General features: G+C 42.0%; 1 protein-coding gene across 1 annotated transcript; it reads left to right on the forward strand.

Moving 5' to 3' along the window:
- Nucleotides 1–8,371: 8,371 nt before the first annotated feature.
- Nucleotides 8,372–12,600, forward strand: TXNIP (thioredoxin interacting protein). Its single transcript, XM_006212447.4, has 8 exons — nucleotides 8,372–8,921; nucleotides 9,444–9,516; nucleotides 9,629–9,776; nucleotides 9,992–10,094; nucleotides 10,218–10,474; nucleotides 10,576–10,732; nucleotides 10,848–10,999; nucleotides 11,133–12,600. Exons 1-8 carry the CDS (start codon nucleotides 8,672–8,674, stop codon nucleotides 11,166–11,168), a joined length of 1,176 nt encoding a protein of 391 aa, XP_006212509.1. The 5' UTR covers nucleotides 8,372–8,671; the 3' UTR covers nucleotides 11,169–12,600.
- Nucleotides 12,601–12,844: the final 244 nt, after the last annotated feature.

Here is a 12,844-nt window from a genome sequence, read left to right on the forward strand (position 1 = left end):
CCAGATCCACCCAACCTCCTCCCTATCCACTTCACCCCACCGGGTGTTCTTCATGGAAGGTTCCTTCCCACATTTCTTCTCAAGGGAGCAGAGATAATTTCCACAGTCCAGTAATTACAGTTCTCAAAATCAGTGCCAAGAAGCTGCACCAACACTAAGGAAGGGAAAGAACATTAGAAAATAAAATTGAAATTCTCCAATTTTTCTGCCTACTCCCAAACCAAATTACTCATCATCCTCCTAACAGTTAATAGGAAGAAATAAGTTACATAGGTTTCCTGAGATAAAAATCTGTGTGTGAATGGAGGGTGGGCTTTGAGAAAGTGAAAGAGAAGTCAGGAAAGATAACAGGGTTCTGCCTCCACTGCAGGGCTATTTTGGAATCATTGTTTGCTACTGATTCAAAGAATTTATATATATATATATATATATACACACACAGATTATATATATACACACACATATTTTTAATTTAAGTACAGTGAGTTTACAATGTGTCAGTATCTGGTGTATAGCATAATGTTTCAGTCATACATACACATACATATATTCCTTTTCATATTCTTTTTCATTATAGGTTACTACAAGATATTGAATATAGTTCCCTGCACTATACAGTAGAAACTTACTGCTTATCTATTTTATATACATTAGTTAATATTTGCAAATCCCAAACTCCTAATTCATCCATTCCCAACCCCCTTCCCTGTAACCATAAGATTATTTACTATGTCTGTGAGTCTGTTTGTTTTATATATAAGTTCATTTGTGTCTTTTTTTAAGATTCCACATATGCACGATCTCATATGGTATTTTTCTTTCTCTTTCTGGTTTACTTCACTTAGAGTGACGATCTCCAAGTCCATCCATGTTGCTGCATGCTTTTTTATGGCTGAGTAGTATTCCATTGTGTATATATATACACCACAGCTTCTTATCCCAGTCATCTGTTGATGGACATTTAGGTTGTTTCCATGTTCAAAGAACTATTTTTTATATCAAGGGTTTTGTATAATAGGCCTTTGATACAGTACTTTTATTCTATTTCTACCTCTCAGGAACTGGTTAAGTCAGATTTTTAAAAAATTAATGTCTCTTCATCCTGCCCTCCCCCCCCCCACCTCATCTCAGCAAAAAACTGAAAGGTCCTTTGCTGAAACTATAGTACCTGAAACAGAAAGGGTCTGCCATGGTTTAATTTTCTCTTTATGGAGGTCACTACATGTATCACAACCAAGCCTACAGCCTGGGGATGATGTACCATTAGTGCTGGAGAAGAGACCAAGGCCAGAAGGATGAGCCATGGGATGGGCTAGATACGCTACACGTTAGCTACTCAGGCTAAAATAATCCTACGGATTGACTTTGTCCCTTTTTTACACTTTTTGAAGCATCTACTATGCCAGGCCATAAGGCAACATGGTTTCTACCTTTGGGAGCTCAGTTTAGTGGCAAGGAGCAGACAGATAAACAGATAAATTATCAATATTCATACTATATAAAAGTATGTCCAACATGGCATTAGGAATACAAAGAATGTGACAATTAAATCTGCTTGTAGAAATCAGAGAAATCTTTACAAAGGAGATGACATTTTTTTAAGGATCAGAGATGCTTTTGTGGAAAGATCTTTGAAGCATAAATCAGATGAATTTTGTCCTAGTTGTGAGAACTTAGGCAAGTCACCTGAGCTCTCTGAATCATAATACTCCTTTCTATAAAATTTCTGCCTGCCTGTCTAGTGAGAATCAAATGTTTGTGCAATTGTTTTATAATGCACATGTATATTTAGCTCTGTGCACACTTATAAAATGCTATTAACAAGGAAAGTATTGTTAAATGTCAGTCTGGATAAAAAACAGAAAACTGTCTTCATGTGTAATTTCTTCCTCTCAGTTATGACCACCATATTCCTTCCTCTGCTCCTTCTTCTTGTGATCAAAGGATCATCTTTTTCCCTGAGGGGAATGGTCGGGATCGAGTTTCAGGTCTCAGAAAAGCTTCCCTGTGTTTAAGACAATACTTGGACTAAGGATCTCAACAGTACTTTAATTTACCCACAGGGTGGCAGGGCTGAGCCAACTGGATTTCTGAATTGTGTTAAGAAAGAATTTCTCAGAAAAGGGGAAGCTGGGTTAAGCACAAAATGTCCCATCTCTCTCATGGTTATAAATATCAACACAATCCAAATTTCCCTCATAAAAAAACAAACCGCCACCTCTCACCGCCTCACCACCCTTGCTCTCATCCATAACTGGGCCATAGGCTTTGAGAAGGGACTGGTTATATGTTACATTATAGCAGAAGGAGCTAAGGTTGAAGTTTAAAGTCTAACACTAGTAAGAAACAATATGAGGAAGACACCCGAGCCCTCCTGGCATTGCTTCTGTTTCCTGTGTGGAATCAAAATTCTTGGCTATGTTTTTTTTTTTCTCAAAAATCTTTCAAAATAAACTTTTTTAAAAAAAAGATATAATACTAGTTCTGAATTAGTGACATATTCTTCTCCAGAAACATATTCCAATCTACCAATTCAATTTGTATTTAATAACCTATTTTCTCTACAAAATGTACTCTACCAGATGCTACGAAGGATTCAAAGATTAAAAAGGACACAATTCTTGCTCTCTAGGAATTCATTACATAGGCGAGAAAAGGAAATTTACAAGTAAGTTCCATGTGAGAACCATAAACATGCAATGGAGTATTCAGAAGAAAATGAAATCCTGTTTGGCTGCAAGGTAAGAGATGAGGGGATTAGGAATCAAGAAAGCTTTCATAGCAGAAAAGACACTTGGCTGTCTACTGAAGAGTGGGAAGGATTTCAAAACGCAGAGTCGGGGAGGAAAGTCAGGCATTCCAGACAGACAAAAGCTAAGCAAAGGCAGAGAAGTACGCATCAGGGGAACACTGAGTACTCAGGCTTGGCGGAGGTGTAGGGTACATATTTGAGGACACAGTGGGAAACGAGACTGGAAAGTTTGGCTTCAATATGTGACGGCATTAAATGCTACGTGGAAGCACTTGAATTTGATTCAGTAAGCAATGGGTTTGGGAACATCACGGGAACAGACAGAACTTAATTGTGTTAGATTATTCTAGTTGTGGTCTATAGATTATAGCAGAAAGATCAGTTAAAAGCTATTAAAATAATCTAGGCAAAAGTAACAGGGACATGAACCAGAGTGGTGGCAGTGGAATAATAAGAGATTCTAGAAACACTGGAAAGATGGCCTCCACAGAATCTAGCAATTGATTGGATGTGGGGAATGTCAGAAAGGAGGAACGGAAAGGCATTTCCTGGATTTTATGCCTTGAAAGTGAGGGAATATATAATGGTCCTATTAAAAGAAACAAGGAGAACTGAGTTTGACCTCAGGGGGAAGGTTCTGAACTCCACCCTGGACAAGTTGAATCTGAGATGTCAGCTGGAGCTCTGGAGACAGGCTGGAGATTGTCCACAAATGATGTGCAGACAGTCAAACTGAACAGCAAAGCTTAAAGAAAGAAAAGGAGAGAGCCAAGGACAAGCCCCTGAGAAAAGCTTTCAGGGGGTAGAGAAAAACGCAGCAAGGGAGAACAGGATAAAGTCCAAAAGTCAAGATAGATATTTACATTTTAAGAAGATGGCAGTTTTCAAATTATACAGGAGTCAAGGGAATAAGGCTTAAAACATCACTCTGGATTCCTCTGGAAACCTTAAAGGAAACTATTTCAGTGATAGCAGAAGCCAGACTACAAAGGGGCGAGTTTAGTCGAAAGAAAAAGTTGGTATTTCTTATCATTTTAAGAAACTTCACAGTAAAGGAAACATATGGGGCGATAGCATGAGAAGGGAAATAAATGTTTTATATAATAAAGCAACTTTAAGAAATATCTTACATATGTGGAATCTAGAAAAAGAAAAGAAAAAAAGGACACTGAACTTACCTACAAAACAAAGACTTGTAGACAGAGTAAACAATCTTATGGTTACCAGGGGAAAGGGGTGGGAACGGATAAATTTGGGAGTTTGAGATTTACAAATGTTAGCACTATATATAAAAATAGATTTAAAAAATTTTTTCTGCTGTATAGCACAGGAACTATGTTCAATATCTTATAATAACCTTTAATGAAAAAGAATATGAAAACGAATATATGTATGTATGTGCATGACTAGGACATTGTACACCAGAAACTGACATGTTGTAACTGATGGTACTTCAATAAAATAAGTAATTTTTGTAAAAGAAATATCTTAAATGAGTCTACAAGAGTTCAGAACAAATTAATTTACCTCCTCTCCCCATCTTTCTCTAAATTGGGCAACTCCTGGAACTCCATTCTTTCTTCAACATAGTAGAAAAACAGACCCCAACAAACATGAAATATGGGCTTCCTGATGTGGTTCTTTTTAAAATTGAGGTATAATTGACATACAACATTGTATTAGTTTTAAGTGTACCATATGATTCAATATTTGAATATATTGAGAAATGATCACCACAATAAGTCCAGTTAACAACTGCTACCATTCATAGTTACAGAATTTTTTTCTTGTAATGAGAACTTTTAAAATCTACTCTCTTAGCAACTTTCATATATGCAGTATAGTATTTTTAACTATAGCCACCATGCTGTACATGACATCCCCATGACTTCTTTATTTACATCTGGAAGTTTTGTACATTTTGACTCCTTTCACCCGTTTTGTCCACCCCTTACTCCTGGCACTTACCAATCTGTTCAGATGAACTATTTTTAGCAATTAAAGCTAAACTAAAAAAAAAGAACTCTCACAAAGCAAACCAGAGATAAGGAACTCTAGATGAAGTATTAAGAATTTTGGGTTTGGAAAGTGGCTGCACCAGTTACTAGCTGCATGTCCTAGAGTAAGTCACTTAACTAAAATAAGAGAATACATTTTTTTTTAAAGACTACTAGAATCCCCTTTAACTCTAAAATTTTATGAGTCTTGCTCTGAATCCTTTACAATGAAGATCGAACAAGATACCAAATGTTAAAGCATTGAGTGGCATGACAATATATTACAAATAGTATGTACTTTAAATCAGACAGACCTGGGTTCAAGATCTTGCTCTATTTGCAAAATCTGTGACTGCAGGCAAATTACTTAACCCTCTGAGCCTGACTTAACCAACCCAACCCTGAGTCACGGGGTTATTGTGAGAATTAAACGAATTAATTTAACCTTAAATCCTTTCTGGAACAAGATGGCAGATGAACCTATAAATAAAATACTATTGAGATAATTATGTAAAGGACCTGTGTAAGTGTTTGATAAATAGCAAAAAAGTCACTTTGAACTCTAAGTTCTTATTTATCCATGACTTGGAGGCATACACAAAGTTGGTCGGTCTCAAATTCCACACTGCCTTTCAGACCTTTATTTTTCTCTAAAATCATATTCCCTAGGGAAAAATGGAACCTGGTGACAAGAGTAAAGGGGAAGTTTACAGAGTGGCGATGACGGTAAAGATTAAAAGGACAAAGAAAGGGGTTATTAGGAGCCTTGAGTCCTTGGCATCCTAAACGCTCCGCAGGCCAGAGGTCTGCCGCTAGCTCCCTGTCTCTGACCGGCAACAGTGCTGAAGGCACTTCCCTCCCTGAAAGCTCTGGCTTTACTCAACCACCTCCAGTAAAGCAAACAACAATCACCACTGGGTTTCCCATTGCCACTGGGATTGAAGAGGGTGGAGAAGAGCAGATAAAGGTGATCTAATTTTCAAGGCTCCTGGACTTCGCCCTCTGCTATTTCTATTGGACCTGCCCTCTTTCTCCCCTGCACTCCACGGGCGTTTGTGCTCTGTTTTCAGGACAACGGCTTACAAGACTTTTTTCTTCCTTTGACCCAAGAACTGAGAAAGAAGAATCAGAAGGCCCATTTTTATCAGAATACCAGGCTATAAGGTGAAAGGTTGTAAACAACTCTGTCCAGGAGGACTCCATTTCAGAACATGCCTTGGCTACAGGCCCGGTAGGCAGCTGCTGCTGCTGCCAAAGGGAAATCATTTTTTGGCATTTAAGGGAACCCAGGCGTAGCACAGAGCAAACAAGTGGTCTGCACCAAGTTTTGCAAAATGGGAAAGGAAGAAGAAACTAGAGCCCAAGAGAGGAACTTAGAGCAAGAGAGAATTGCACTAATAATTTTTAAAACTCAAAAAGTCAGAACTTCATAGGTGCCCAAGTAACTATCAGCATACTGTTTTCTCTAAGATGTCCCAAATCATCACCATCCTGATCTATTGTACTCACCTCTTCTTCCAGTCCCTCAAAACTTAGGTAGTTACATGTTACACACTGTTTCACAATATTGACTCATGTATTTTTGATAAACATTTTGTTATTTCATATTTATGTACATTTTCATACCTATCAAACTAAAAGTTCTCCCATTCTCCCAGAAGCCACAAATGGGATTTTAAAAATGACTTTAGTGAGAGCCCCACCTTTCCTGATCTAGATAATTCAATCAGTATTGTTGACCAACTGAAAACAACTCAGGACTTATTGGTTAACTTTCTTGAACAGGGTGCCACCTCAAACCTACGCATCGTAAGGATCAAAATGTTCCCTCTTTTGTTCCTGGAGGTTAGTAATGTGTGTGTGTGTGTGTGTGTGTGTGTGTTCCAACAGTCTTGTTGCCTGATTCTTGAGCTTCCTTAATAGTGAGGATGAGTTGTAACTTATCCTTAGGATTAGGGTGTCAACCCAGTTAGGGTGTGTGAAGAAGAAAGTACCCTTAACAGCAATGAATAGGCTTCTTTTTGCTGAGAGGGTAGGATTTCTGTATAACTAATGCTTCTTATTTACTTCCCCATCTCAGTCTTGGGAACATTGTCTTCTTCTTTCCAGTACAAGAAATGAGGTAACAATCTCCAACACAGACACAGGAGGGGCTCAGGAATCAATGAAAAGGGAGAAGAATCCCTGTATCTCTGCACACAAGTTTTTCTTACTGCATTTACGAATAATTTCTCAGGAGCCAGCTGCTAAGGCATCTCATGGCTAGCTAAGGAAAAACCCATCTGACAGGGAGCCAAATGACAGCACAGGACAAGGAGTCAGGGTCTCTTTTAGCTTGAATTTACCGTGTGCTAGTGACTTTCCTGTCTTAACCAATTTCTAAACAGCTTAGGTAAAACACACACACACACACCACCCAACTTTTCACAGACAGCGAAGTGCTCCCTTCAGACAGGAACACGGCCATCTTTCCACTGACACTGGTTACAAGGTAACTCCTGCTTACAACTAACTTAAAGGCTGTGAGGAGTGTGCGCAGCAGATTTAGGGATGTATCTTTGATTTAGTTAAGTTGGAGCGGGGCCGAAGACTAGAAAGAGTCCAAGTAGCTCAGGAAAAAAGGGAAGAGTGAAGCATGCCTCTTTTTCCCCCTTTCCTGGAGAAGCCGGGAGGGAGCGAGACTCAGAGCCAAAAGAACACACTTTACTGAAGAGGTAATGAGGTAACTCGGGCAACATGAACAGAGTGTTCCCCAGCTTTGCAGGTAGGGACTGATCTCTTCAGACGAAGGGGATAAGCAACAGGATGTGGACGCGCCCTCACTATTTCCGCTCCAGAGGACCGAGAACAGCGCGGAGGGCTCAGGGGCTGAGGGACCAGGCGGCCCCGCACGCAGCCCCGCATGCGGCCCCGGCCCCGGGGGCTAGAAAGGGAGGGAGGAGGCCAATCAGGCGCACGTACTCGCTTTCCAGTGCTGAAGACAGGTTAAAATTTTGTGACAAGTTCTCTTTTCCTTCACACACAGTCATTTGAGGGGGTTTGTTTGTTTTTTTAAACAGAGGTCCGGGGCCAGAGACGGACACAGGGGAGTTGCTTGAACAGTTAACAGCAGCACTCTCCGTCCTCCGCCCCAATTCTAAAGTATTCTTGGAGCTCTGGGATTGTTTTTCACACGACTTGCAATTTGTGAGCCGGGAATAAACGGTCGCCTCTAAATTAATTGCATTGGCAAAGCCTGGCACGAAATTCCCTCATAAGCACATTTTCCTTTTACCTCCAAACACCGGTCCCAGTCCAGAAGCATCCGCACCCGCCCTCCGAAGGCCACGGGCCTCGGATAGATTTTAGGGTCACCGAAGCCTGCCTTCCTTTGGGAGGGAGGGAAGCAGCCCCTCCGCCCCTCCGCCCCTCCGCCCTTCCGCCCCCTCCTCCCAGCCCAGCAGCCGTGCATAACAACCATTTTCCCCGCCAGGAGCACACTGTGTCCACGCGCCGCTGCGACCTCGCTGATTGGTCGGGCTCTTGGTAAACAAGGAGCGTGCAGCCAATGGGAGGGCTGTGCACGAGGGGAGCACGAGCCTCGGGACTAGCGCTCGCGTGGCCCTGCCTGCCCGGGCTACTATAAAGAGCAGTTTCCGGTTCCCGGCTGAAACTATCTTTTCGTCTCCTCGGGCGGTGTGTTGTTAGCCTTGCCTCGGAGACCTGGAGCTCTCCTCCAGATGTTGGAGGCAAGAAACAAAAGAGCGAGCATATTTTTCTCTTGAAATCCCTTGCATAGCTAGCAGCTTACATTTTATTTTTTGACATCTTGTTAAAAACTTAGTAGAGAGTTGGAAGACTGAAATCTTAATTTATTGCAAAGAGTCTTTTGATTTGGGGTTTTGTTCCCGGTTTCTAACTCTTAAGCCAACCCAGCCCGATCATGGTGATGTTCAAAAAGATCAAGTCTTTTGAAGTGGTCTTCAACGACCCTGAAAAGGTGTACGGCAGTGGGGAGAAGGTGGCTGGCCGGGTGATAGTGGAGGTCTGTGAAGTCACTCGAGTCAAAGCTGTCAGGATCCTGGCTTGCGGAGTGGCCAAAGTCCTCTGGATGCAGGGATCCCAGCAGTGCAAACAGACCTTGGACTACCTGCGCTACGAAGACACGCTTCTCCTGGACGACCAGCCAACAGGTGAGTGACCCAGCTGTTCTTTGCCGAGGGATGAAAGCTCATTTGAGAAGAGAATTGATAACGAATAGACGGAGTCTATACTTAGTATTCTGAGTTTCGCGGGTTGTGCCATTTGAATTGTGTGTTGCTTCCTTATCTTTTCAAATTTTAATTTGCCAACATTCCCCCGCCCCGCTAAAAAGGGGGTGATTTGCACAGTTTATTATGGTGCTGTGTTTTGAAGGCGATCCCGAGGGATGTTGCCTTAGCCATTTGGAGATTCTCTATGCATAAGTTGCTTATTCTTTGCTTGTTTTCCTGTTTGAGATGATGAGTAGCTTAACTGTCCTGGTTGAGCCTTTTAAGCACCTGCAGGGCTTTGCAACTTTTTGTCCAATAAAATGCATCAGAATCTCTTATTAGAGAACGTAAGGGGTGAAAATGGGATTTCTACAATAGTTCTGCATGCTGCCCAAGAATTCCTTATCGCACAGATGCATTTTAAGTGTAACAAGAAACCTACTTGCTTTTCTCTCCCTTCAGGTGAGAATGAGATGGTGATCATGAGACCTGGAAACAAATATGAATACAAGTTCGGCTTTGAGCTTCCTGAAGGGTAGGTATCAGCTGAATGCACCTTGAACTTATCTCTAAGAATCTTCTCCTTTGTTCACTTGCTGTTCTTGGAGAGCATTTTTAAATTAATTGTTTCCTTTTTCTTGATACAGGCCTCTGGGAACATCTTTCAAAGGAAAATATGGGTGTGTAGACTACTGGGTGAAGGCTTTTCTTGATCGCCCCAGCCAGCCAACTCAAGAGACAAAGAAAAACTTTGAAGTGATGGATCTAGTCGATGTCAACACCCCCGATTTAATGGTGAGTTTCATTTTAAGATTCTGTCCTTCTGGGTTTCGGGGATAAGTCAAGAGTGTCTTGGGAATTAGATTGAAGCCCCTCAGGGAATCAGGTCCTAAGTGATCGAGGTGGGAGGGAAGGCTGCCTACTATAAGTAAGTAGTGGAAAGGAAAGAGAAGCAGAGAAAAGAGCTCTAGAAATGCTCAAAACACCTTTTATTCCTCCATTCTACGTAGGCACCTGTGTCTGCTAAAAAGGAGAAGAAAGTTTCCTGCATGTTCATTCCTGATGGCCGGGTGTCTGTCTCTGCCCGAATTGACAGAAAAGGATTCTGTGAAGGTAAAAATCTAGTGCCTAAAATGGGAGACTGTTAAAACAGGAACTGTGGATTTGGAGGAGACAGGGACAGAAGAAAAGTCATTGACTGTACTAAGCATCAGTTTTCGTCTTTCTCATTGCTAGGTGATGAGATTTCCATACATGCTGACTTTGAGAATACATGTTCCCGCATTGTGATTCCCAAAGCTGCCATTGTAGCCCGTCACACTTACCTTGCCAATGGCCAAACCAAGGTGCTGACGCAGAAGTTGTCATCGGTCAGAGGCAATCATATTATCTCAGGAACCTGTGCATCATGGCGTGGCAAGAGCCTTCGGGTGCAGAAGATCAGACCTTCTATCCTGGGCTGCAACATCCTTCGAGTTGAATACTCCTTACTGGTGAGTGGGTGGGGTTGGAGAGAGAAATTATTCATCTGTCAAAACAACAGTGGTGTTTTCTCCAGATCTCTAGCCTAACAAATTGCCATCTTCCTTTCCAGATCTATGTTAGCGTCCCTGGCTCCAAGAAAGTCATTCTTGACCTGCCCCTGGTAATCGGCGGCAGGTCAGGCCTCAGCAGCCGGACATCCAGCATGGCCAGCCGAACCAGCTCTGAGATGAGTTGGGTAGATCTAAACATCCCTGATACCCCAGAAGGTGAGCCAGACCTCTGACGTCTTTTCTTCCCCTCTCACCCGCTTGGGTTTGTAAAGTTGTGAGCCTCAGGCATTGTTTTTGGTCAGCTTCTTATCCCCATACCTTCTCTCTCCAGCTCCTCCTTGCTATATGGATATCATTCCTGAAGATCACCGATTGGAGAGCCCCACCACTCCTCTGCTAGATGACACAGATGGTTCTCAAGATAGCCCTATTTTTATGTATGCTCCTGAGTTTAAGTTCATGCCACCACCTACTTACACTGAGGTGAGAATTGTCGTTTTACCACTGCATTTGTCCTGCGCCTTCTGCGGGGAGGTGGCTTGGGGGGATTGCTGAACTGGGTGGTTCTTCTAGTTCTTACCTAAACTGCAATGCTCTTTTCTTTCCTTCCTCCCAGGTGGATCCCAGCATTCTGAACAACAATGTGCAGTGAGCACGTGGAAGAAAAGAAGCAGCTGTACCTACTTGTTTCTTTCCACCTCTCTTCCTGGACACTGACTTTTTTAGGGACTCAACGGTCTCTACAGTGGGGTGTGGGTCTGCCCCAGCCTCTGGTTCTCCAGTGTAGGAGGTGATCAGCGGGCAATCTCCTGGGCCTTGAAGAGTGCGCACTTGTCCTCGGCCAGCAAGATGTTGTGATATGGGTGGTGGTGGTTTTTTTCCTGGATGGGCCTAAAGACATCTAGAAAAATTCAGGCCCATTCCATTTTCTCAGATCTTTTTAAAAATTGAGGCATTTTCAGTAGTTTTGAATCAGGGGTAGAAATGACCTCCTGGCATGGTCTTCCCAAGGTTTTATGGAGGGGATTATAGGTTGTTACAACAATATCAGATCTTAAAACTGCCATGTGGAGCAGAGCCAATTTAGCAAACTAGGAAAATGAAAAGGAAAAAAGCCATGGTCAAAACTTGGGGAAAAGGATGTTCTTAAAGTCATTGTTCCCCTTTGTACACTTAGAGAAAAAAGAAAAAACCTTCCAAGAGCTGATTTGATTTAGACTTTGGAGCGAGCTTTCCATGTGAATTAAAGGGAAGAAGCTCTAAAGTTGTCTTCGTCTAGGAAGTATTTTAATCTGGCTTAAAGCAGAAGTAACTATGCCCTACCAAAGGTCTTAAAAGCCATTTTTAGAGCCTATTGCACTGTGTTCTCCTGTTGCAAACATTTTCATGTGGGAGAATGTGTGTTTCTTTTCATGTGACTCCTTGGAACTGATTCTGAGGTGATGTTCTTAGCACTTTAGTTTGTATCAAATTTGGGTGGTTTTTTTTTTTTTTTCCTATCTCAGATGTAAGCTAAAACTGGTCTACTATGTCTCCAGGGGTAAGCACAATGACAAAAAAAAGTGTTGTTCATTACTTTTGAGACTTTGTCCCAGTGTACCAAATTCTGCAATTCTGACACTCTAATTATATATGAGAAGGGTTGCTGCTATCAGCCTTGCTCACTGTGACTTCTCCAAACCCAAGGAGGAACTCGAGATCAGAATGCCCCAGTACTGTGATCAGAGCATCCAGGTGTTGCCATGAGAAACTAGAGGGCAGATTTCCACACCAGCCCCCAGGGCTCCCTTCCTGCCCAGTGTTGGGAGACGGGGACGCTGACAGCCTCTCTTCCACTGCAGCCCCTAGCACTCGGCAGTCACCCTCAGCCTTAGCACTTTGTTCGCTGTCCTGTGTCAGAGCACTGAGCTCTACCCTCTTCAGAGAAAGTATGTGGGCTGAAGCTGGTTTCACTTTTTTTGTTTTTTAATTGTGTATCTTTTTGTATGACAAAGACTATATTTTGTACTTAACCAGATATATTTTTCACCCCAGATGGGAATATTCTTTGTAAAAAAATAAAAATAAATTTTTTAATGGCAAAATGTTTGATTTCTTGTCTGTGAGATGGTGTTGAAGAAGTTACTAGAAATAAAGGGTGCCTAAGGAGCTTCCCCCCTCCTTCACAATTCGTGTTGAAAACCCTGTAGAGAGAACATTTCCTGTTGACTCCAGTGAATATAGTCCGAGTTGGGCTGGAGGGGTGAACAGGGAAGGAATTTGAGCTACATTGACTTTTTTCCAACTCAGTAAAGAATTTTAGTGGGATCTTCTGGTGGTCTAAGCTAG

The sequence above is a fragment of the Vicugna pacos genome, chromosome 21, assembly GCF_048564905.1.
Source record: "Vicugna pacos chromosome 21, VicPac4, whole genome shotgun sequence".
In the NCBI taxonomy this organism is placed as follows: Eukaryota; Metazoa; Chordata; class Mammalia; order Artiodactyla; family Camelidae; genus Vicugna; species Vicugna pacos.